The 25,790-nt window shown below is 39.2% G+C and overlaps 2 protein-coding genes and 1 long non-coding RNA gene across 3 annotated transcripts in view; 2 read left to right on the top strand and 1 right to left on the bottom strand.

Annotated features, from left to right (window-relative positions):
* Positions 1-688: 688 nt before the first annotated feature.
* IFT57 (intraflagellar transport 57) lies at positions 689-13,399 on the bottom strand. The gene is made up of 11 exons (XM_079318539.1): positions 13,185-13,399; positions 11,717-11,879; positions 10,779-10,897; positions 9,803-9,893; positions 7,808-7,876; positions 7,164-7,286; positions 5,030-5,101; positions 4,314-4,445; positions 3,351-3,413; positions 1,661-1,727; positions 689-1,132 (listed from the first exon to the last, which is right to left on the bottom strand). Exons 1-11 carry the CDS (start codon positions 13,370-13,372, stop codon positions 954-956), a joined length of 1,266 nt encoding a protein of 421 aa, XP_079174665.1. The 5' UTR covers positions 13,373-13,399; the 3' UTR covers positions 689-953.
* On the top strand, positions 4,991-11,688 carry LOC306808332. The gene is made up of 3 exons (XR_013775970.1): positions 4,991-5,132; positions 11,042-11,171; positions 11,387-11,688. It is a non-coding gene; the product is annotated as an uncharacterized lncRNA (long non-coding RNA).
* A 1,326-nt stretch (positions 13,400-14,725) lies between the features above and the next one.
* The window catches only part of HHLA2 (HHLA2 member of B7 family), a gene marked incomplete at its 3' end in the record, with an annotated part of 497,990 nt that continues 486,925 nt past the window's right edge, over positions 14,726-25,790 (top strand). The window contains exons 1-6 of the mRNA XM_079316293.1: positions 14,726-14,870; positions 17,282-17,375; positions 18,437-18,757; positions 19,205-19,468; positions 21,260-21,550; positions 23,173-23,229. Of these exons, the coding sequence (XP_079172419.1) occupies positions 14,748-14,870; positions 17,282-17,375; positions 18,437-18,757; positions 19,205-19,468; positions 21,260-21,550; positions 23,173-23,229 (1,150 nt within the window). The 5' untranslated portion in view covers positions 14,726-14,747. The remainder of the gene's footprint in view (positions 14,871-17,281; positions 17,376-18,436; positions 18,758-19,204; positions 19,469-21,259; positions 21,551-23,172; positions 23,230-25,790) is intronic.

Here is a 25,790-nt window from a genome sequence, read left to right as displayed (position 1 = left end):
CAACCAGAACCAAAAGGATGTACTAGTACTTTAATAAGGTTATTTCTTTGCTCCATACTCCTTCATTACCACTAACATCTAGAATCACTCCCTACCTACACATTTACTAAGACAAAGCAAGCTCCCTGTTGCCATTACATTCCCAACCCCTTCCTCCTACATTTTTCTTCTCATTCTGTATTACTCAACTAGATTTGGCAACATTTTTCCTTCACAGAAATCAAAAGTGGGTGTTCTGACACAAGAACAGAAAACAAGAATAATCCACATTATGTCCACAGAGCTCTTCTAAATACTATAAATGAAAGCAGCATTTGACCGAATGCTAATATAAAGTGATTCTGAAACAATGATGGCACATGAAAAAAATGAGAAAGCCAAGAGTAATTTCCAAACAATACTTTTCACCCTCTTTGGTCTTATATAGATTTTGGTACTGTTAAAGGAGTCTTGCAGTTGATACCAGTTTTGACCCAGTCTGTTAGAAAAGGTAATGCTGTATTATTTCAGTATCTTCAAACACTTTATCTAAATGTATGTCAGTGGCAATGTCAGATGTTTTACCTTCATTTCAAATCCTTTGCAAGCAATTTCCTTTCAGTACTGCAGAGTATCAAGATTACAGGCTGTCAGCATCACTCTACAGACTTTCACACAACGTAACATTTTCCAAAGAAATAAAGACATCTTCAGTAACAAGAATTTATTAGTATATTTGGAAGAAATATGCAGTAAATCTTAAGAGCACAGAACTAAACATGGCTCCCTCTAGAGTCTAAAGTGTGCATGCTACTTCTTTAAAAGTGCAACTTTTAACAAGTATCTTGTTCAAAAGGAACATGAAAAAAAACCCAAAAAACCATCCTCCTACCCCAACAAAAACAAAACCTCTGAGCTCACAAAAAAGCAAATGGTAAAAAATTGCATTTTGGGCAAACCAAGTCCAAGCAATTTTAATAGTCATCTACTGTGGCTTCTGGAATCACTGTTGCATGCATATCTCTAGTCATATTGGATTTCTCTTTCAGCTTTGACTGGAGCAATGTGTGTTCCATTACACCAATCTGTATGTCCATCTGAATGGTTTCTTGCCTCAATTTTGTTAAGGCCTGTTTAATCCTCACAAGAGGAGCTGTCCAAAAAAAGATAAACAGTAAAACTCTGTCAGCCACCTAACACAAAGGCATTGTTTGCTGTAATTCACTCCTTAAAAATGAAGGGTTGAATGAACAAAAGGGTGCTCTACTCCAAAGACATGATTGTACCGATACATAATTTTTAATATGCAAAACACTTTAAAGACAGAAATAGGCAATGACAATTTTGCTGTCTTCTTGACATCTAAGAGCTTCATAAAAATGTGCATCAACATTAAGACAGGTTTTTCAATGATGTGTTTTGCTCAACTGAAAGCCTTATCCCCATACCTGACTTGAGGTTTGATAGAGAACTGAAGACACCTTCAGCAGGGTGTGAAAATCTTACCTGTGAAAAGCTATTAAAATGTTTTGTGCCCTATATTTTGTTTCTAATCCCTCCCTTCCCACTAATATGATTTTGCTCCTTGTAATTGCTCTTATTCTTATTTTAATAAGGTACATATAATGAAATTGTCACCAAGAATAAAGGGTGTGTTGTCTGAAAGCAGAAATGTACTCACCACCATCAGTCATACTGCTTTCTTTCTCTTCTGTTTCCTGCTTTACTTTCTCTAATGCTTCTGTAACCTTAAAATAGATTTTTTTTTTCTTAATTAAGCCAGATGAATATCTAACTTTAAAAGTCTCTGGTGAATAACTGCTTTTATTAAAAAATTAATCTCTTACTTTTTAGATAAAGAAGAACAATTCTTCAAACATTCAGAAATTTTTAATTTAACTAAATTAATGTTGTAAAAAATTACAGAAAAAGGGTGACAATTTGACCAAACACCATGGTGTTACTGAAAATCTATGCATCCCCAATAACAACAATGTGTTTCAATGTGACACTGGATGGAAGAACAAAGGAACCAATAGCCCTACAGATCAAGATTCATCAAATAATCATGCTCACTGCCTTTCTGATGCCCAAGCATCAGGACTTCAGCATGTCACACTGTAAACCCGAGAATCAGCACTGCAGCAAAAGAAGGTGCTGGCACTGGCACAGGTACAGATATGTAAAATCCACATAAGAAGAACAAAAGTGCATTTCAACACTGTCTAGCAACCAGTTTGCCTTTGCAGACAATGCAGAAAAGCCAATGTATGATTCTAAAGTATAGCCAAGGTAATTATCCAGTATTCTTGTCTATAATGTGAAAATAGCCCTTCCTTAAGGCCTCAGTAAGCCTTTTCAGCAAGAAAAAGGAATCACTGCTGCATTGTTACTGGATGCCTGCAGTGGTAATGGTATTGCCAGGTGGGCTGAGGTCTGATTACATGCCTGAAAACAGATCAGTTCTAACATCCAATGTATCTGGTTTACCTCAGACATGTGCCACTGCACACAAGTGGTTAGAAGAATGCCAGCTAGTAACATATTCACCATTACTTATCAGTCAGTCAGCTCCCAAAGCACACACTGTAAATCTGAAGTCATCACAAAACACTTTGTCAGACTAATGTCCTTGAAAATAAAATAGCTCAAATTCTGCAGAATTCATACATTCAGAAATCTTTGCTAGAAAATTCACATTATACTGCTGTATTACCTACTGCAGCTGCACATGGTGATCACTATAGGTCCCTTCCAAGTCAACTGTTCCATTCTGTTCTAAAACATCTCAAACTTGTACAATTTCTAACACATTCTTATTGTGTGACCTATTTTATGCAACTATTCCTGAGACTTTATTGTCTAATAAATAAAGTTGGTTTCTAAAACCAAAACAGAGCCATTTAAAAAATTTCTGAATTGGATAAAGAGTTGAAGTATTTGGAAATTGGGCTGTAATTCTAAATGAAATGCTATGCAACACTCAACATGGGGAGGCAGGAGACAGGAGATGTTTGTTAAAATTTGGCAAAGCACCAATATAAAGGAAAAAGAAAATCTGCAACAGAAAACCAGATTTAGGTAATAAGATAATATGATGTATGGAAAAAAATTACTATTTAATCAAATATTGCTTTTAAGTGCCTGGAAGATAAAAATTTCAAATGGTTAATTTTAAATAAAAATAAGAGTTAAACTTTTCTTCTTCCAAAGAATTTATGGGCATGATTTATTAATCCCCTCTAATTCTTGGACACCTACTCCAAACAAAGAATAATCTTTAACATGAATCAAAAATAACTGGGTTCATTAAACTGCAACCACTAAATGCCAACTCTCTGAAGACTGTTTTAAAATAAAATGTGTTTTACCTCAGAAAGCACTCTAATCTTTTCAGCTACTCTTCCACTTCTCTCCTGGTACTTCTCTTTAGCCTGGAAAGAAACATGTCTTTGCTGTAATGACAGAGTTGAAAAGATGTATGCAGATAGCTCAGAGAAAACTTCAAGACTTGCTCTCATATGATCCAGTTCCAGAAACTCTCCCACAAAGCCCCAGTGAGTTTTACAGATGAGGACAGGCTTGAAACATCAGCCCCTCCAACGACTATCATTCAAAAATGTAAAGCAGTAAATAATCCAAATACACACTTGATAAGAACTATGTTTTCTAATAATTTACATGAGGAAATAAACATGAAGAAAATCTGCCATAATGCAAAAAGGATTGAATACTGAAATCCAGAATAATACTTCATCAACAGTAAACTACTGTATAGAAGATACCTTAACAGCAAGGCAAACAAAGGTACAGAGATCAAATTCTGTCAGCATTATTGTCACCATGACCACAACTAGCTTGCCAAAAGGCAGGGTATAATGCCTCCTAAACAGGGGATCAAAAAGCTTCTCACAAAACACTCTATTGGCATAGAAACTAAATGAAGCAAAGAAGCAATCAGAGTGCTTTGTGCACGTTAGCACCAGTACTCAATCTAAGGGATGAATGCTGGACTGAGACTGTAGTTTTTCCCCTCCTGACAGATGTGTGAACTTCACAGGGGAAGCAGAACTAGCAATTTACTAGCTGCTCAAGACTGGCAATAGCTATACATAATACTCAGGCAAAACCATCTATTTTCCCCTGCAGAATAGTTGAATAAAAATTGCTAGTTTAGCTTAGGAAGAACATAATTTGACAGCCAATCAACATTTCCCCTGCTTTATATCCAACAGCAGAATTCATAGATAGCTCACTCTATGTCATCTTTGCTTCTACCTTCATTTATAAGCAAGTTAATCCTGGAGAAGGCAACAACAAAAGATCAGCAATACCTCACTCAGCAAGGCTTGTGCTGAACGGTATTCTTGAACCAAGTGCTCCAACTGATTGTTGATGTACTTTTCCCTGCTATTGATCTTCTCCAGTGTTCTGCTGATTTCATTATGGAGCTTGTCAAGGTAACCCTAGAAAATCACATTCTGTGGGTTGACAGTATACAGACAGTATGCAAAGAGTATCAAAATGGTGCTGTAGTTAAGAAAGGCTATGGAAGCCTACAGAGAGAGGGAAAAATAGTACAGAAATACTGTGTTTAGCCTACAAAAAATTATTCCAAATGTGTTCTGGTTTGCCCACCTCCTTTGCATGTATTTCAGTCTTTACTGCTTCATCACTCTCCCCTCCTCAATCAATTACAAATGTCAATGTCAGCAAGTTACTCTAGCAACAGTATTTGAGAGTATATTGGGGATTTTAACAGAAGCTTCAGATTGTATTTTTCTATTTTGTGCTCCGTAGTCAGGATGTACTTATGGTAATGTATTAATTACTGGACTCAGATACCCCTGTTAATCCTCACACATACAACTCTGTCCACAAGGTATTTTGCCACCAGCACCACCCTTAATGATCATTATTGTATCTTTCCCTTTTTAATTTTACAGCAATAGCACAATAAAATTGTCAATAGTTCTTAATACATATCAAATAAAAGAGAAAATTAAAATGCTGACGGATTAGTAAAATATCCTCTACATGAAAGACATACCCTGGTTTCTTTCAAAGAAGAATCAATTGCATCCTTATGCTGATGCATTTGATCTACATGAATCCTCCAATCCTAAAAAAAGACATCACAAATTAAAACACAGGTAAGTACAACTTTTATCCTTCTCTGATTACTAAACAACAGAAGGTATGCAAAGCAGGGACAGTTCTCTTTTATACTATTGCCATGTATCATCCTGCCACTGCCATGTTCATAGCCAGGGGCACTGGCTCAATGTGACACAATTTATAAATCTCCTAAATGTCACATGTGACACTCAAATCCATAAACAAACACAGACATCCTCACTGATACCACAGTAGCTATGCTTTTTAGAGTCTGATCTTCATGGAACTATTTCTGCTAGAAAGCACTCTGGGCACAAATACTAAAAATATTGATTGTAGCTGCACTAGTTCAGCTTATTCTTACACAAAATGAGTGCTTTTGATGCCCAACACCTATCAATTCTGGTCTATCTGTTCTTTCCCTTCTATTTTAGATCTTACTGTTACCAGGAAAAGAATGGAGAGAAATGAAAGAGGCAGAAATACCAAAACTTGGTTTTGATAATGGGATACAATTAGAAGGGGGAAAATTATTTCCAGCTTCAAGACCATAGGAAACATACATGGACTCAGGGGTGGGAGATGAGAAAAGTGCTGTGAATTGGCACAGCACACCAGGTAATGAGCCACTAGAGAAAATGTGTTTATGTTCTGTTTCAGGTTTGCAGGAGACTCATGAGCTCTTATTGGTCTGGTGACAATTGTTCACAATTTGCCAAACTTTGGAGTTTAAATAAAAACAACAGGCACACAACTCATCCCCACCTCTGTCCAGGACTTTCCAGTAAATTCTAGTTTCTAGTGCCATTGATTAAACCATTAATACTCTCCTGGTACTATGTTTACATGCACAGCTTAGAAAACAGAATATGATGTTTTTCTGGCAGAATGGAAAAAGGACAAACACTTCTCTCCAATTATTTCTGAAAGAAGCCAGAAAAAGAATAATCCCCTTTTCATGCTCATTTTGACATATTCCTTAAGGTCAAGAGATGGTGCATTAAGCTGGAAGCTAGTAAACCTCACATCCTACAGTGGCTTTAATTTTTCATGTATCTCTTTATTAAGTTTTAATTCCTCACTGTGAGACTCAAGCATCATGTTCTCTGCAACAGATGGGCTTACTGAGGATCACAGCAGAGTGGGTCGAGCCAGGCAATTCTTCACACAGAAAAATGCAGTATGGTGTAAGACAGGCAAGCAGCTCAGCAGACAGTTGAAGGTTTCCCCTATTTTTGGCAAGATAATTATCTTTCATTGTATTCATGTATATGCAATGTATTGCTACAGATTGCTCCAACACCCCAGCTACCTGGGTCACTGCAAATGAACAATTTCAATACTGCACTGATCTGTGTGTGCTACACAAGCTCCTAGAAAGAATGCTTATGGCAATGCCAGGAGAAGGTCCTGGCATTTGGGTTTGGACTTGCCAAAGATGCCTACTTTTAAGCTGCTCATTCTAGACTCCTAGAGATAGACTATGGAGAGAAATACACAGTTCTAAGACCTTCACCCTTGACACAGTTACCAGGATATGGTGAACAAAAACAGTTGCAAAAGTGCTCACTTTTTTCACTAAACATAAGGAGAGTTCAGGATGACTAGACTGGGGTACAGATCTACTTTACTGTCATGTAAAGTTGACCAAAAGGAATTCCATACAATCAGCCTTTCATGTGGTTGAGAAATGGAAGAGGCGAAAGGTAAGACCATCAGCTGTCCTTCAAGAAGATGTTTTAACAGTTGTTAAACTGAGGATAAAATATTTTAGAAGTGTGAATACATTGGAAATGTCAGAGGACTGAAAAGAATCCACACTGAATAAATATATAGAAATAAGGTGCCTTGTAATCAGCAGGGAAAAAAATGTAATACTGAAAAAGCACCTTACTGAAAATTATTGCTTCTAGGGTCAAAGTAACTGACAAAGGTTCAATTGAGAGCCCATTACTCACAGGTCTTTCCATGACCAAAGACAACAACTGCAAACAGAAAGCAAACAGCATTGACTGAAATCACATTTTAATCACCATGTGTACACAGACAAATTCATTCTTCCATACCTTATTGTCAGTCCTGACTGTGACTTTCAGCTGTGGAAGTACACGTTCCACTTCCAGATTCCACTCTGCTGCATCTGTTGTGGACTGTAAAATCTCTTCTTGCTTTGCAGTGTCATTCATGTTCTGTGTAAAAACCACAAAGTTTATACATAAAATATCATTGTTATGCACAATGAGAACTGTTAAAAATCACTATAATGGCTTGTGGTGTTAATATTAGAAAAATATTTATATCCAGAATGATCTAGACTACAGATTAAACAGATTTGTTTAATGGTTCTCTTTGAATTCATAAAGAATTAAAACGAGTATATCTTCTCATCAAGTGAAACAATTAAATGTATATATTAAGAAATAATACATTTCACACATGTTGCATGCATGTAGAGTTAAAATATACTCATGAAACTAATAGCATGTTTCTCTAGAAGTCTCTGTAAAAAATTCTTGCAAATGTTCCCAGCAGCCCTTCAGTGATATCAGTTTAGAAACTGGCTGCACATTGTTCTTTCAAAATAATATTATTACATAATATCTGATTAATTTCAGATGGGGTGTTTTTTCAAGTAAAGACTATACAAGTAATTCTAGATTTAATAAATGTAAAAAATCTCTCAAGAGAGGACTGATGGGTAACAACTTACTGATCTGTACGTTTGTGCCTTTAAAACATTCAGGTCAATATAATTTTCTTCATTGTCTGACTCTTCTTCCTGAAGAGAAGTTTCAAAGTAAGGCTTCAGTAAGTAATGCACAATCTTTCCCCATAGTTTTATTTTGCAGGAGCCAAAACCAGACAGTATTAAGTTCTATATTTCTGAATAAAACAAGACATGGAGATTTTATGATATGGAACTTATGGAGAGACATAATACCTAGGACAAGCTAAAGATCAAAGCTACCCCACACTTCCTTCAGAGCACCACAGTACAAACAAACAAACCCCAAACCCTAAACCTAAGGCCTTTGACATCAAACAGCCCATTATCAATTGTTGTATGATAATTGTATTTTTAAAAGTATTTTTTAAAGCTCTATCTTAAAAATAAAACCCCATCACAACAAAAACGAAACCACAACCAGACCTCAACAGAGTTTTCAAGATTTTGTTGGCACTATATATTTGGAGTTACAGAATGATCTTCAGTATGCAGAATAACACAACAGAAATTGAGGTAATTGATTTTTTTCTTGCCCATGAGATCACACACTCTGCTCACGTATTCTATAACTGTTAAGGCCTCAAAATTTCTTCCTTTCATGACTACAATCAGCTGAGAGCCATCACCTGTAAATAATGATGCTTTTTCTGTGCATTAACCTTCATTTATCTATTCTGTATTTCATTTGCCATTTTACCACCCCTACACTTCACCTTACACACCTTGTCCCCCTCTTAAATGTCTTTTCCCACAAAATTTTTCCAAAATTTTCAAAGTGAAATTTTATCATCCACCTCCTTTCTAAACATATCACAAAAGCTGCAGCAACACACGTCTTTAGAGTAAAATTATTCAAGACTCAGTGAAAACCTTGGAGTTTATTCCTCTTTCCTCTACTTTACCCAGTTTTTAACTAACAGGGACCACTATTTTCTTCTGGCATGTTTGACTCCAAGATCCCTGAATGCTTGCAAGAAATCAAGACTAGATTGGGACTACATTTTGTTAAATGGACAATACACATTTGTGCAGCATTTAAAAAAATCATACCAGAGGAACAAAAAGACTGGTTATCAGAACTGAGAAACTGAGAAACCAAACTGTGCAGATTTCCTTGCACATCCAGCCTCACTGCCTACTGCTAGCCACCTAATACAGGCTATCCCATTCCACTAGATATACAGAACTAGGCTGGTCTCTGTCAGCCACATTGGTTTTATTCCAAAGAATCAAAACCAAAGAACAATCAAGGAACTTCATAATTAGCATAAATTGCTGGAAATATTGTTAATTCAGTTATGGACACAGCTAATATCAATATACTGGCAGCAACAACAGACTGGGCAAAAAAAAAATACATTGGCATTTAATTAATCCCTGTAGCACCACTAGGAGCTCTAACAAATGAGTATCCTTTTGACATAAACTTCCTGGTAATGTAATACCTAGTAAAGAAATAACAACTCAGTGGTTTTATTAACACACATACATTCCAAAAAACTAACAGAACACATTGGTTGTGAAAATCATGGCCTAGGACGATACCTGAGAGCAAACTCAGAGGTTCTTTGAAGGATTTCAACTGTGCTTTAGTTAACTGTTTCATCCCCACTTCCCAATTTAAGCAGCTTAGACCTTAACAAGATACAGAAAAGAGCAGACAGCTGATTGTTTTCCTATTTTAACCCTTTAGTTTAACATCGAGTAGATTTATCAGTAGAAAATAAATAATTCTGAATCTCTGTGTTTTTAATGCATAGTTAGATTCCACTGCACATAAGACCATACACTCTTTCTTGAAGAGTTAATCTTACCTAAAAAGCAACAAAAAGAGAATCTAACAATGCAGGAATGGAGCTGCAGGAAAAAACCTGAACAGCTAATTAAAAAGACTTCTTAAACAAAGTCAAACAAAATGAACATTGAATAAAAATTTCCTCGTAGTGGACCAATACTAATATAATCAAATAAACCTACTGCAACATCCTCTTCCAGTCTACTAAGTGTTAATTCTGCATCATCTTCTGTTATTTCTTCTTCTTCTGGCTCTTCTGTTGGGTATACTGGCCTGAAATTAATGCAAAGAACAGCACAGCCTTTAAACACAAAAATATGTAAATATCTCTGCAAACAAAACATTTCATGAGAAAAACAGATGATGTGGAACACAGTGATTAGTGTTTCACAACTTAAATAAATATACACTCAACCTTGAAAATCTTGTTCATCTTAGACTGTCTTAAAAGTAAAGGCAGTACAGTACATTCACACTACAGAGTCATGTAGGAAGTAAATTCTGGGGTTTTTCTCTATTGATCTAAGCTCTTAAAATTCAAGTGTAAGTCACCACAGGCTTATTTTCAGCCTACAGTGGAATTTGCATACTAAAGAAAAGCAATAGTAAAATATTTCCAATGTAGAAATTACTTTGTTATATCAATTTCAAAACCCATCAGAGGAAAAGAATAATAAAGAACACTTTTAAAGACATTTTCATATACTGGAGATTACGTGTCATCTAGTTTGTCCTAAGACTTCCTTCAGATTAAATAAAATTACTCTAGTTGACTTGCAACATGATCATAATGTGCACAACTCCAGGAATTTATTATTGATTTATAGAGCCTAAAAGGATATTAAATGTTTCAACTCAAATATCAGATTAACAAGGAGTTATGTGTAGGGAAGTAACAAAAAAAAAAGTCATCAGTTAAACCTTAATTAGCTAAGTCTATAATGGTCCAAACTCAGCCTTGCTGGTGACAGGCCAGTTGTGTGAAATTGCATTAGGAATTAATTGGCTGTCCTGCTTCAAGCCTAGTTGAATTTTCCAGCTCATGAAATGTCAAGTAAAACGCTTTTAGTCATTCCCATGTTTTATTTTACCACTACAACTTACATCTGTTTGCTGGAAAACAATGAAAAAGGGAAGATGCTTAGAAGTATACTGTACCTTTTCCAGCTAAACCCAGTGTGTTTCAAAGCTTCTTCAGCTAAACAATCAAGAACATAGCACACTTGCTCTCCGCAGCCTGTCTTTAATTTTGAGGGAGGAAAATCCACAGGCCTTCCCTAAAATAAAGAGACAAACTGTTTACTAATGGCCCAACAACCCAAATTTCCTTGTAGGGAGATAAGTTTCTGTACATTAAAAATAAAGTGTCCCTTGGGTATGAAAATTTTATTGATGACAACTTCCATTCTTCTCCTATGCAGCCCCAGTGAGGCAACAGAAGGAAAAGCAGACAAAGCCAAGGAACAGATGCAGTGTAGAAATCTCTAAGCACGTGGTAAGAGGATACTCCCAGGGAGCAGAAGAGACAGAAGCCACAAGTGACAATGCAAGGTAAGAACAGTTATACAGAAACTCAAGTAGTGAGACTTAACTACCAACTTTTCAACAGTGCCCTGTTTGCTCCAGATCTTATTTATAAAGTATTTTAATTAATTGCGGTCATGCAGAATAAACATATTAGTTTGTTACAGTTTAACTCCTTTAGAGAACAGCATCCTTAACATTATTCCCAGCTGCACTACAAATTAAGTCATTGGCTTTGGCAGGAGCAGGACCACAAACTGCGTAAACCTTCCAGATAAAATCTGTGAAAATGATGCTACTATAAATGAGCAACATATGTGGCACTGCAAAAGGTAAGCCTGGCTTAATCCATTCTACAGCCTGTAGAGCAAAACTAACTGGAATCATTTATAAAACCATTTTTGTAGTGCTAAAAAAATTAGCAAGTAGGTACAGCCTATGTAAACTTCCAATTAAGTAAGCAACATAATACAAACAGGTAGGAAAGGTGCTGGGAGCAGAGCCGGCAGGCGAGCAGGGTGTGGCTGCTGCTATTTCCAAGGGAATGCAGGTGTGGCCCGTGCGGCACTCACAAAGGACCGCAGCTCCGAGAGCACGTTTGAAATCACGGCGTTGGGGTCGTCGCTCTCCTGCGGCTGCTCGAAGGGATGTCCCGCCTTGCTGATCAGCCAAGCGGCGAGCGTGCAGAACATGAAGAACTGCTCTCCGGGGTTGGTGGGCAGCGCAAAGTAGTGCCTGTTCAAAAATGGTACGTGTGGTGAGCTCCTACAACTTTATAGGTAAGCAGAGGCTGCAGAGCAGTTTCTTTACACAGTTTTCTCAATGAGCAACCCATCTGAATGAAATTCAGGATGTCTAGTTTCACACATAACCACAGAAGAGCAAGTTTTCTACACTCAGCTGGCTTATTTCCAGCTTTGAGTAAGTTTTTAGTCAACACCAGACTTGGCTGCCAAGTTCCCCAAATCACCTCCCCTTCACACTTTCCTCAAGAGATGGAGAGGATGGTGTTTACACCCGTAAACTCAGCTCAGATCAGGAGCATGTTCTGAAGTGATCCTCCACCTGTCCTTACGTACTCCGTGCTTTCAATGAGAATTGGATCTGATTTGAACCACACCAAATTCAAATATGTGGACCTAACAAGAATTCAGTCTATAAAACCAGACCACAGTCAGCTATTGCCACTAGAGTATAAATTAGATGCACGCTGGATACTGAAATGTACTGACACAGCTGCTCACTAAGGTGCACAAAGGAGTGCTGCCCTGCTCCAAACATTCCAATGGTCCAAGAGCAGGCTAAAACTTACCAACTTACAGCCACTGTACTCATACTTGAGCCTCCTTCTCAAAAAGGGAAAACCTGGACTCCCGTACCACACTTTTGCTTATAAAAAGCTTAATTCTATAACCCTTAACTTTCCACCCTGCTGTGGAGCCTGGCTGAAATTGACAGACAGGTTTAAAAGTTATTTGGGCAGATGGATACTGGGAGCACATGGGTCCTGTTTCTCAGGCTTCCTGTCTCCCACCATAATTAAAAGAAAGGAAAAAAAACCCCCAAAACATTTCATATGAAACAAATATGTACCAGATACAAAACCCCAGCCTTACCAACAACGGGTCCAAGACCCTCTTTGTAAAGGGTTAAAGGGTAAAAAAATATACATGCCCCATGAAAAGCTATTCTGATATTCAAGACATTTGGAGTTATTTAGAATAACTTAGAATTTAGGCAGAGCTATTTCCTGGGGAATAGGTAAAGTTATTTCTTGCACAGGTACCCTGGCGTGCAGATATCCAGTACCTGCCGGGCGCAGGGATGGTCAAGGAACTATTTACTTATCGCATCTCAGCCTTTCGCGTTTTGAAAGCTTCCAGCTACCACGAGAAGCTTTACAATAGCTGGTTTTCCCTTGGGCCAGGCATGCTGCCATGCTCGGAAGCGGCAGGGATTCCCTGGCAGGGATTCCTTGGCAGGGATTTCCGTCCCCCCGCCCGCCCGCCAGGGCCAGCAGGAGCCGCGGGCCAGCAGCACCTGGAGAGAGGCCGCATGTTGTGGCGCCGCAGCGCCTCCTCCTCGTAGCTCAGCAGCTTTAGCTTGTCCAGCAGGTCCTCCATGAGCACGAACTTATGGAAAGCCGCGCCGGGGCCGCGCTCCGCCGGCCCTTCCTCGGCCCGCTCCCCGCGTCGCCCCACAGCGCCTTCCTCCGCCATCTTTACCATAGCGACAGGGGCGGGCTCGGGGCGGTGCCGGGGCGGTCCCAGCGAGGTGAGATCAAAGTTTCCAGCTTTGGAAACTCGCAAAGTTTTACGCTCTCCTCTCTGCCCGCTGACGGGCTTCGGGACGTCTCGCTCTGTGGGATCCGGAGCGGGCAGCGGCTGCACTCACGGGCCGGGATCGGAGAAGTGAGTCTGTGCAGCCGAGCGCTGCGGCGCTAGGCACGGGGGCCGGCTGGAAGCGCCGCGGGCGGGCTGGGGAAGGCAGCGGGGGGAAAGCTCCGTCTCCGGCTGGGATTGTGCTTGGCCCCGGTGAGGCAGGGCTGTGTCCACTCTGAACACCTCACCACCAGACAGGGGCTTTGAGGTGCTGCAGCGTGTCCAGAGAAGGGCGACGGAGCTGGTGAAGGGCTGTTGCCATGTAGAGCCCCTCAGAAAAAACTTTACCACTTTACCACTCTTTATAGCTGGAAGGAAGTTGTAGCAGGTCGGGGTCTGTCTATTCGCCCAGTTAACTACTAACAGGGCTAGAGGACATGGGCTCAAGCTGCGCCAGGGCACATTTGGATTGGATTCTGGGAGGAATTTCCTCACTTAAAGGGTTTTTCAAGCATTACCGTGAGCTGCCCGGGTTCATCACCATCCCTGAAAGTGTTGAACAAACGACTGGTGGTGTCACTTAATGCCGTGGTCTAGTTCAGAAATTCATTCATTCAGAGGTTGGACTCGATGATCTCAGAGGTCTTTTCCAACCGAAATGATTCCATGAATGCAAGACACACCTCACCTCTGTACTAGCACCAGCCAAAGGTCGTTGAGGGGAGAAACTCCTTCCAGCCACTTCTTCCTGCATTTTGTTTGTCTTCCCGAAAATACCTGAGTCGTTCTGTTCTGCTGGAAACCAGCTGGCACACACAAGTCTTGAATTGTCCAGGAGAGAATAAGTCACTGTTAAAATACTGTTAGAAGATAATTACCTAACCTAGCCCTAGGCACCTAATTCTTTTCAGATGACCAGCCTTTCGAGAAGTCTCATGGTTATTTTTACCTTGCATTCTTGTTCTGCTGAGCCCGCAGAGATCTGAGCCCGCTCCCCGTGCCAGATTCCTGCGCTCTGTCCCGTACGAGAATTGTCGCATTTCGAGCGCTATCGTGAATGTTTTAAACCATACATTTAAGTGTATTGCTCGCTCATTTCCTCTCTTACAGTCTGCAAGAGTTTTGGGCTTGACAGGCGAAGGAAATGATTAAGAGAAAAGGTTTTTTCAGCCCGAAGAAAGGAAGGCAAAAGGCGTGAAATCTTCGCGTGTGCTGGATCGCAGATCTGTCTCACTGTACGTAGAAACAGCTGCTTGCTTCTCTTTATGGGACGAAGTTGCACATGAATAACTTGAGCCCTGTGCCATGCGGGAGGGGCACTCGGAGTGCAGCCAGAGAGGCAAAGATCACCCGGGAGAGAGATTGTGGAACTTTCTTCCACTGGGAGCATTTCTCAACAACTAAAGTATGAAGTTAACATTTAGGTTGGAAGGGTTTCATTGTGGAGAGTCGGACAAATTTTTTTTCAGTTTTGCTATAGGAAATCGTCTGAAGATTCAGTGAGGAAGGAAATTCTAGAAAGATGGTATCATTGTGGCAGCTAGGAGATTTTAGCAGGATGTGATTAACGTGTTTTTAGAATTTTACATATTTGTTTTTCTTGTTTGCTTGTTGGTAAAAATTAAAATCTGGCATTTCCCAGTCCTCGTAAGTGTGTGTATGCTTAAAATGTGTTGTTCTTAAGTTGCATTGAAGAGGAATTAATCAGAATCCTTTGTACTAAGAAGTAAATAATTTTTTTTTTGAAAGGAGGAATACTTCAATATGCATATCTGTTCTCACAGAGGGAGGAAGTACACTGAACTGCCAGTGCAGGAGTGCTCTGATCAAGTTTCAGCTTGAATGTAGAGCTCAAAGATGAGGAAATACTTTGATTCAGTTTGGTCACTGATTAACAAGAAAAAGAAAGCATGTGTTATTTTCCTGTAGGGATCAAAGAAAATGCAGCATTCCCCCTACTATTATTTGAACTGTTCAGTATGTCTTTGGAGATGCATTTTAGCACCTTGTCTTGCTCTCAGAAATCCTGGCTGAGCTGCTTTCCAGTTGAATTTGTGGTGGTTCTGTATGAAATAATTCTCCTGAAAACTAGAGCATCAGTAACTAGCATGACTACAGTGATCTTAATTCTAGTTGGGCACTGTCTGTATATGTAATTCCATATTGATATTTCACTACAGAGCCTTAGGGCATGATTTCTTGGTTGTGCCACTTATATTTGTGACAAACAGGAAAACCATGGGTCTTCAGTACTTTGCAGTTTAACTCTCATTATCAGCATACACACATTATTCCTGTAAGACCCCAGAACTTGCTGAGAAGACTGGCCAGAACCTACACTCGTCAGATTTTTCTGCAGACCAGCACACATTTTTCTCTGATGGGAAGATCCAAAGCTAAGGTTTGTGCTGAACATGAAAATTTCCACCAAAGTAGTTGTAGCTGTGTATTTTGGAGCAGGGTTATGGGGCACAGCTAGAAGGTGGGAGGCAGTGTGCACTGTCCATGCAGCTCCCAAAGGCATCACAGAGGTACCTCTGGAGCCATGTCACTCTCAGAGCATCACTGCCAATGAAAGGTGGCTGTCAATTAAATATGGCAGATCCCTCACTAAGGGAAACACAGATTTGATTGCAGTTTCTGAAATTCAACATCAAGCATGGTATATTGTGTTGATCAAGTTGGAAGTGTAGGTAAATAAGCAAAAAAATTCCAATAAAATATCATGTACCCCATTTGCCAATGTGAGGGGTAAAGGAGGTAGATACTGGCAATTTTTGCTGACATGGAACAAAATTATAATTTTTTTTTTACCATGGCATCTACTTCTGTCTCAGATTTATTCTGGTGCCTCTATTCTTTTTTGTTTCATTCTGGTTTTTTTTGTCTAAAAGAATAGTGACAATACATAAAACAATCACACTAGCTTTTCAAAAGAAATATTACTCAAAAATCCTTGGGATTTAGGATTCACATCCACCACAGACACAGTCTAACACACCAGTCAAAATTATTCATAATACTAAGAAGTCTGACTAGCAAGCCTGCTAAACCTGTGTCCTATGTCATTTAGAAATGGTACCTATAGCTGCCTTTGGGGGAGAAAACAAGTCTTTTAAGTCTTTTCAAGTTACTTGATTCATGAGGTAGTTTCTCCACTGGGTATGCTGTATTTCAGGATAGTAAGACTGCATACTTCCTCCACTCAGGTAAAAGTTACAGTAAGATTATTTTTTTCCTGTTATGAATGAGAGGTTCCTTCATTGCTGTCTGGCAAAACAAAAGATATGGTGAGAGAGTCTCCTCCTCCTTTGCATTCCTACCCTAGATTTCCATGCACATGTTCTTAAAATTGTAAAAAGTGTGAGAAGTTCCCTATATCTGCACTATTTGCAAATGCAATCAAATTTCCCACCCCGGAAAGCCAAATGTTGCAGTAATCAGAAAAATATCTTAAGAAGTAAAGAAAAACAGGCTTGACAAGGGACATCCTTTTGCAAATTTTAGTTGACAAGTTTTCCTTGATGTCCTGTTCAGGAATGATGAAGATTTGTATTCCCTAGCCCTGTAAAAATATTGAGAGTAAACACTTTCTATTTATTAAAGTATTAATCTGCAAGGAGCTACAGGGTAATGAGAGGGCCTCCACCATTATGTAATGCATAGGATCATATAATAAATGACTTTAAAGGCCAAAAATCTGAACCAAGTCTGTTGCAAACACAAAAAACAAGCTGTGGAAAGGAAATTATATTATATGGGCATGTCTTTGATCTGCATTTAAACAGGTTTTCTCCCCTGCTTTTATTTTGTCAGTTTGACATGAATCTACAAACCCATGAAGAAACAAAAGGACAGAACATACCATCTGTTATCATCTCTTTATTTCTCATCACTGCTACACTTTGGGGTAGGTTTTCATCATTATGAAAAATAATAAAGAGGACCATTATTGCTAATTTTTGTTAAGGAGAGTTAATGAATTCAAACACTGTTTACTAATGGTAAATAATTGATTTTAGGTAATGTAAAACACTTGTGAAGCAAAAGACTGTTTGTCAGGGGGCTGCATGAATGGCTGTGGCCATTGGGCACATTGAGCCCCCAGACTGTTTCCTGCCAATGTTTCTGCCCCACAGCTCAGTAGGCAGTGCTTTTCAGTTCTGACTGAAATGGTTTGTAGCAAATTGGCTGACTTTGCATTGAGAAGACTAAGGAAAAGTAATTTGGTGGCCCATGGCAATCACTACCTGTCTAACAGGTTGTCTTACCTTGGCTAAGAAGATCGATGATGATGCTAAGTCAATGCAGTCAGTTTTCTAAACAATTAATTTAAAATTGCTCTTGTATGCCAGCAAGGCCTAAGTTAAATGTTGACAGAAATGAGATGCTACTTCTGTGAATTTGTGGAATGCACACCTTAATTATCTCAAGGGGCTGAGACAGAGCTTCCTGATGCTGTCTGTGATGGCAAAGCTGTTTCAAGAAGTTCTGTCCTTCCCATCAGTTGCAGTGCCATGTCTTTCTTTCCTGAGATGGTACAGCTGCTTGGCACTGTGTGAGGGTGGTTGGTAACATGGGGCATTGCAGTATGGCACTGTGGATGTTTGAACATGTAGGAAGCTGCAGCTCAAATGGCTTTTAAAGTCTAAGGTGGAAAAGATGTGGTTCAAGGTGTGGGAATACGTTTGAAGCTCAGGTGGTAAGGTGGTAGTGTGCTAATTTGAGTATGTAGGTGCTTACTTGGGATCTCTATGTAAACTGATTAGAAGTTCAAAGAGCAGAGCTCTGTGTTATAATCCTGATTAAACTGAATGGACACCCTTGCTGTCCCAAGAGACTCATGTGACAGAAAAGCCATGAAAGAGACGTTAGCACACCTGAAAGAGCAATTTTTGTCAGGGATAAAGAAGGGCAGAAATATACTTGTAGACTTGATTAAATTTATTCATTTGTACTTATGGGCTTTAGGTTTTACAGAACAGGTAGAAGTGACAGGGCTGTTTTCCAAGGATTGCATCCTCCCTTGTAGTTTTACACCTGGCCGTGATGAAGTAATTCACTGGAGCAAAGAGAACAAAATAGTGCACAGTTACTACCGACAGAAGGATCAGCTGGAACAACAAGATCCACATTACAGAGACAGAACACAGCTTTTCCATGAGAACATCCCTAGTGGAAATGCCTCCTTGAAACTTAGCAACCTGACTGTGACTGACCAGGGCTCTTACACCTGCTACGTGGGAACAACACAAGATCGAACAGAAGTGGAAGTGCTGCTGCACCTAAGAGGTCAGTAAGGCATCCAAACCCCTTTTTTTGCACCACTACAAATGGGATGGCACCAACAGATTTCCTTGTGTTGTTTCTCCCATGGAATCAAAATCCTCCAATCCTGCAGTGCAACTTTTGGGCCTGATGGTGTTATGAAGCAACTTTTTTTCTCTGGTGAAATGTTGTAACATGGATTGGAAAATTTTAGTGCAGCACTTGTTTTCATAACCTACTGCACCCTGATTTCCAAGGGGTAATTACATGGTGCATATAATGTGGCTTCTTAGAACAATACATATCTTGGCATTGTAAGCAGTTTTGCTTTCTTCTGGAATCAAACATAGATTGTTTTGTTCTCAGCTATATTTGTTCTCCTCAATGGTATTTCAAAAGAGCAATCACTTTCAGTTGAAAACTATTTTGTAAGTAGTAGGATTTACTTTTTTTTTTTTTTTAAATCTACAGCTCCTTCTTCTTTTGCACTGGAATACCAAAAGACAAACACAGAAAGGAGACTGAACTGCAATGCCTTTCTCACTTATCCAGCACCAAATATATTTTGGGTACAAGGCAATGTATCTGTCCAAGAGACAGACTGGAAGGAGACCAGGAATGGAGTTCTCTATTCTATCAGAAGTTACAAGGACATTATAAACACAGCAGATACTTACTACTGTCATATTAATTTCCATCATGATGTGTGGACTGCTGAATGGAAGATGATGCAAGGTAGGAATGAAATCTCTTCCTGCATTGCTACTGAATTTCACAGCTGGCTTCAGAGTCAAACTAAAGACAGTCTTTCTGCAGTAGGGCAACAGGGACATGGGACAGTGCAAAAGGATTTCTCTTTGAAATGCATTTGTTGGGATTGCAAGGCAGCATTACAAGTTACTTCCCTGAAGTAGGAATGAGAGGGGCTAGCTCACCCTTCTGTAAGTTAGCTTTCCTCTTAACATCTTTTCTATATCAGTTTCACATTTTAAGAGGTTCTTAATAAACAAACTTTACCCTCTATCAATAGAAGATTTTTGCCTATTTGGCCAATTTCATGAATACATGGAAACCTTAGAGAATTATGCAGGTTCTGTGAGGGAGGTGACAGTTTACCTGCTGCTTTAGCTGTGTATCATCTTCACTCTATCCATTTTCCATCTTTTGCCAGACTTTCATTGGCACTGTTTGATCCTTTCATTGTACTTCTTTTCCCATACATCCTCAAGTACCAGCCTGAGTGAACAGCAGCTCATTTTGTTAGTTAAGAAAAAGCAGAACTATGGCATTTCAACTCTGGTGTGTCTTCCTCCTGAATTTCATGGGAAATTCAAATCAAGTGAATATCTGGTGCTTTTCAACCTCTCCTGTTTCTTAGGAAATATTTTTAATTGAAGGAAGAGCAATGCAAGAGCAGCTCCCTTGTGAGATGTGCATTAATGTTTCCATCACCCTGCTTACCCCTAAAGTATACTCAGACACTCTCAGTTCCTAACCCACTGCATAAGCTCCAGAACAAGAGTGCAGTTTTTAATTTACATGGAATAGCTTACAATATGGAAGGTTTCAAGTATGGCATCATAGTAGCTAACAAGTGCACTGTATGTTTTGTTATCTGTGCCTCTGATCCGCAAATGAAAAAGGTACATTTCATTAATGGTTTTTTTTTAACATTTCTCTGCATCCATTTAACCCTTCAGTAGAATATTTTGAAAACAAACTGCTTTCCTTTTGTTTCTATAATAGCAGTGTAGGGTACAATTTTGGTTTTTTTGTCTCCATGATTTTTCAGCCCCACACTTCTGTTCATTAAACCCTCCCCCCAGAAATCAAGTGTAGTTATACCATGTCAAAACAATCTATTATCTTCCTCTCCAGCTGACTGCCAGCCACCATTGCTGTCAAATCAATAGTTGTGGTATGATGTTAATTTGTCTTGTATTAGTATTTTATATATTAGGTGTTAATTCTACTTACCTGCCTTCATCTTCCCTTTCCTGTTTTTTTAAAGCTATTCATTAATTGTTAAATGTTCAATATAGACAAGTACTTAAGTCCATCATAGCTGAAAGTTATTTCTAACTGCCTACAATGTTTTTATTCTTTTAGTTAAATTATGTTATGTTTTATCCTTTTGCTTCAGATGTGCAGGTATGTGGTCAGTTGCATTTTCTCTCTGCTCCCAGCATGTGGAATTTCCTGCTGTTTTACATAGTAGCCTAGACTAGACTGCATCACTTCTATTAATGAGCCCCTCAATTAGAAGAAAAATAGTCAAATTTTTAAAAAAGGATTTTTATAAATGTTGTCAGTACCAATTAGGTTTTTTAGTGTAAGATAGTCTTGTTTTTAAATCTTCAGATGCTTCAAGAAACATACTGTGATATTTTAATATATCAAAGTAATGAAATATGTTTTTGTATTTGTTCATGGTGACATCAAACCTCAGAAAAAAATCAGAAAATGTGTAAATAACCTTCATAGTATTTTCCAAAAAAGGTGCAGAGATCTCTTTATCTGTTTCAGATAAACTTTTTAAAAAGGAAGGAGATCGCGTCATAATTCCTTGTGGCCATGGCAGTGACACTGCAAGCACTGATGGTTTCAGTGTGGTCTGGACATTACACAGAAATGCAGAGACCTCAATCCTGGCCTCCTTCAATGGCACATTCCACTCTCCCCAGCCTCGAGTCCAGATTGACCAGAATGACTTTTCACTGATGTTGGATAATCTTACTGCAGATGACAGTGGAGAATATCTGTGCAACATTTCAACACCTCTCTACACAAAACTTACTGTGAGCACTTTGCTTGTTGGTAAGTTGCTGCTCCTTCCATTTCAGAGGATGAGAATCAGTTAGGACAATGTACAGCCAAAAAGCCAGAAATCTGTAAAATACTGAGAAAAAACCATCTTGATTGGTACAGTTGGCTCAGAAACTAAGGAAGCTACCTAAGATGAGTTTATTTAAAGACTAGAAGTTTATGTTTTTCAGTCAGCTGTTTATTGTGGTAAAGGTTATGAAATCTGTGTCTGCCTTCCGTTGCCACAACTTCTGTCATAGCTGAGGACATAGCAGGGCTGTCAGAATTCTGTCCTAAATGCTCTGCTGACAGCAAACATAGCTCTAAAGGTAACAGAGAGATGATGGGAAGCCCAAAGCATGTAGTGTAAGTTCAGCTGCAGAAGAAAGCTTGTTGAGAGCATACAGTTGTTATTTTCAAAGCTCTAATTCTACACAGCAGGCCTTTTTTAGGCCTGGGGATATATATGTTTAAATGCATGTCTGTGTTTTTATGAGCTATAGTAAATTCCCAGCTGTAAAATCTTAGTTACAGTTATTTCTTTGTCAGTAGCACATACAACAGTAGCACACAGACATTTCACAGAATTAAAAACAATCACCTAAAAGATTGAGAACTAATATAGGACACTTCTAAACAAAGAAGTGAACTTGAAGCAAGTCAGTAACACATGAAAAATAGATGCAACATAACAGAAAAGGGGGTAGAATAAGTGGTAATAACTACAGATGAGCACCTTTGTGGTCTTCAGTACAGCCTGGAAGCAGATAAGCATCTGGAGACAGCAGGGAATGGGCTAGACCATGTTGGATAGCAGTCATGGCACAGCAGCTGCTGAGCCATCTGAAGGGTTTCCAAGGACCAGTGGAAAGATGTCTTTAGAGGGAAAAAACGAGATTGATTTATAATCATCTCTCCCGTGTAAGGAAGGGTTGCAGCTTAAAGTTCCTCTTCTAAAGAGAAGCAGCTCCTCTTCTCTTCTGATTGTGGTTACAGAGTCAAGTTCTTCTGGCAGTTTGGTGCTGTGCAGAGGTTTCTTCTAGGTGGGCTTTGATCTCCTGTGGAATCCATGGTTATCACTCATCTCAGGATTTCTTGTGTCCACCTGGATTGCATGGTTGCACTATGAAGCTGGGCAATGTTTCATTGTTTTTAATTCCAGTTGCAAAGATTTTGCAGCAGGACTGGTGAGATTTATGATCCAGGCTGGATAATATTTACAGAACTGCTTACTGTAAATCAGCAGTGCTGTTCATGGCACTGAGCACCAAACCTGGAGACAGTGCTTAGCACACTGGGCAGTTGATTGGTTTTAAATGGGACTTGTATTAAGAAGCTGTCAAACCCTATCCCATGAGCACACATGGAATTTGCTATCTGCACAATTAAGTACAATAATCTGCTTTTGACTATTCACACTTAAGTCAGCAAAGTATCACTTCAAAATCTTACAGTATGAGTCAAGTAACTTGAATATTGTTGTCCTTGTCTCAGTTTCATTTTAATGTTTTTCTCCCTACATCTTACATTTTTGATTATAAATAAGAAAAAAATAATTGCTTTTATGTGTTTATTGAATAATAGTGAATATTTGTGATATAAATCACTTTTGTTTTGTATTTGTATTTTTAAAGAAAATTCAGGTAACACCTGGAAAATTGTGCTAGTAGTGCTTGCAGTGTTTGCAGCAGCAGCAGCAGTAACAGCAGGGGTACTTTACTGTCTCAAGGTATGTACAACCATTAGAGCAATTATTTTTAAGATACTGTTGGTACCAAGCCGCTCAAGATTTGAGTGAGGGTTTGAGCCAAATTTTGCAACTTTAAAAAAAATTGGTGGTCAGTAGCTGTAGCTAGATTGTTATGATTAAACAGCTGCACTGTTAGCATTGTTTGCTAGGCTGATCTTTTGTTTTAAGAAAAAGGAAGACAATCCCAATGTGAACAGGCTCTCTGGAAAAGGGCCACCGGGAGTGAAGTCAAAAGAACTGAGCAGTAAGTGGGGGAAGGTAATTCTGGCAGTGGGAGATTGAAACCCATTGACCACCTCCTCAAAAAGGACCCCCAACTCAAACTGAAGTGAAATACCTAAATCCAGACCTTGAATGTTTGACTAAAACATACATTTGATTTTCATAGTTTAAATCACACAAAAAAGATTGAAAATGTAGGAAGGTAAGTTTCAGCATAAATAAATTGTCCTCATGTTTGCTATTTTCTTAGTCTGAAGGCCCTCTGTGGTGCATCTCTGCAATAGTACTTTGATCATAACAATGTCAACAAGCGTTTGATCAGATGCTCTTCTGTGCTTTACAAAAGGATGAAAGAGTTGGTTACCCTTCACAAATATTTTCCAATAACTTGCTTAAAGAAAGATCAAATTGCTGAATTTTCTCATTTTTCTTTAAGACCAAAAAGAATCCAAAACGTGAAGTTTCTCAAACAGTGCTCATACCTGGTCTTCATTAGGGTCCAAATTGCTGTTTAATTGTATGCAATGTCAAAGCTTGTCAAAACCTCTGTTTGAAAAGTGATACTAAATTGCTTTGTGTAGAAGACCCTTAAAACCATATGGTCCCTGTCCTCATCTCTCTGCACACCTCTCCTCTTTACTAGACTACAGCATCTTCAAGTGGATGCATTTTATTCTCATGTGTTTGTAAGAGGTTGGCTCTGTCTTAGAATTTTGTCTCTTTCCTCTGGAATTGAAGTGAGCATCCTTAAAAATCCAAACTTTAGTTCTTAGTCCATCCTTCTGTGCCTGACCCTATCCATGGAGAGATTTACCTTCAAACTCCCTCTGTCTGAAGGTTTTGTCACAGTCTGGATTTGGTAAGCTTCAGCTGACATTTTATGAAGGGTATCATGAGGTACAGCAAAGAGACAGAAAACTGATATTATTATACCTCAGTCTTTTTAAATTTTTCTCTCTACATTGAAATTCACGTACATGCAGCTTATTAAACAGTTGTAACGTGCTTATAAGTGGTAATACACTTTGAGATGCAGTTGTCTAAACAATTTAAGCAAGATTAAGGTATCTTGGGACCTGTTGACCTCTCAAACATATTGTAATCAGAGGCAGTGGAACAGTTTACAGGTTAACTCAGCTCTGGTTATGTTGATCAAGGACAAGATAGAAAGAACGGGAATGTTTCTACACTATTTTGTGGGTGCTTATTTTACTCAGATAATGCTAAAATGGGAAATGCTGACTTATCTTTATAGTGAATATGTCTTGTTCTGTTCTCACCAGGGGATTAATTTTACACATCAGTAGTTCTTACGAGTATTTTTATTTTGTCTAGACAAAGAAGAGAGGTGTGCGCGCTCATAGGGGGCGACAGTCCCCTGGGCCCCCGGAGTCCGAGTGGATCAATGCAGAAAGCCAATGAGAGGAGCCCCCCTTGCCAAGCACACCCTGCCTGGCACCTGACAGCCAACACAACAGCAGAGCAGAAGGCAAGGGTGAGGAACATAGGCTGGGCCAGGGGCTTTAAGGGACAGAAGTGAGGGCAGGGTTTAGGGTCAGGAATCAATGACAATAGAGCTGGGGAGGAGCTTAAGGCAGGGTTTGCACTACAGGAACCAATGAGAATGGGCCAATAGGGCCTCCTGCTTTAGGGCATCTCCAAAGGGGATGTCCAAACAGGGGCTTGGCACAAGGGAGGAATGACAACTGGAGGGAGGAGGAACTGGGAATGTTCAGGAACAAAGGGTAGGGCTAGGACAGGATTGACAGGTGGGGTACAACTTTGGACAAAATCATTAACATGGAGGCCAACAGGACAAACCATTCACATAAAAACACACCACAACAGAGAGAAGTCCTATGAACATCTTATCATACAGGAAGAAAACAGCTTTCTGCACACAGGTACTACTGAGATTGGTGATGAAAAGAACAAATAGTTCCTCCATCTGCTCCCTTGAGTTATACTGAGAGCCACAGGGAAATGTCATCTTCTGAGCAACAGTAATGGACAAATGAGGAGGAGAAAAAGTCAGTGGACACTTGCTTGTGAAAACGCACATAGCAGGGCATCTCACCCCCATGTGAGATTATCTGTTGCTTGTTTACTTGTGAGTTAACTCAAACCAGACAAAGCTGTCTTGTAGTGAGTTATTTTGGCAGCATGGGATTACCATTGGTCTGGCATCTCCCAGCTGACAATAAGCATCTTACTGTGGAAGTGAGATCTTGTGGAAGCTAAGATTTAATTAGCATATGCAGTTTGATAACCAAAATGCCT

This window comes from Erithacus rubecula (genome assembly GCF_903797595.1).
Source record: "Erithacus rubecula genome assembly, chromosome: 1".
NCBI classification, from domain to species: domain Eukaryota; kingdom Metazoa; phylum Chordata; class Aves; order Passeriformes; family Muscicapidae; genus Erithacus; species Erithacus rubecula.
This window is presented reverse-complemented; position numbering and strand designations above follow the sequence as displayed.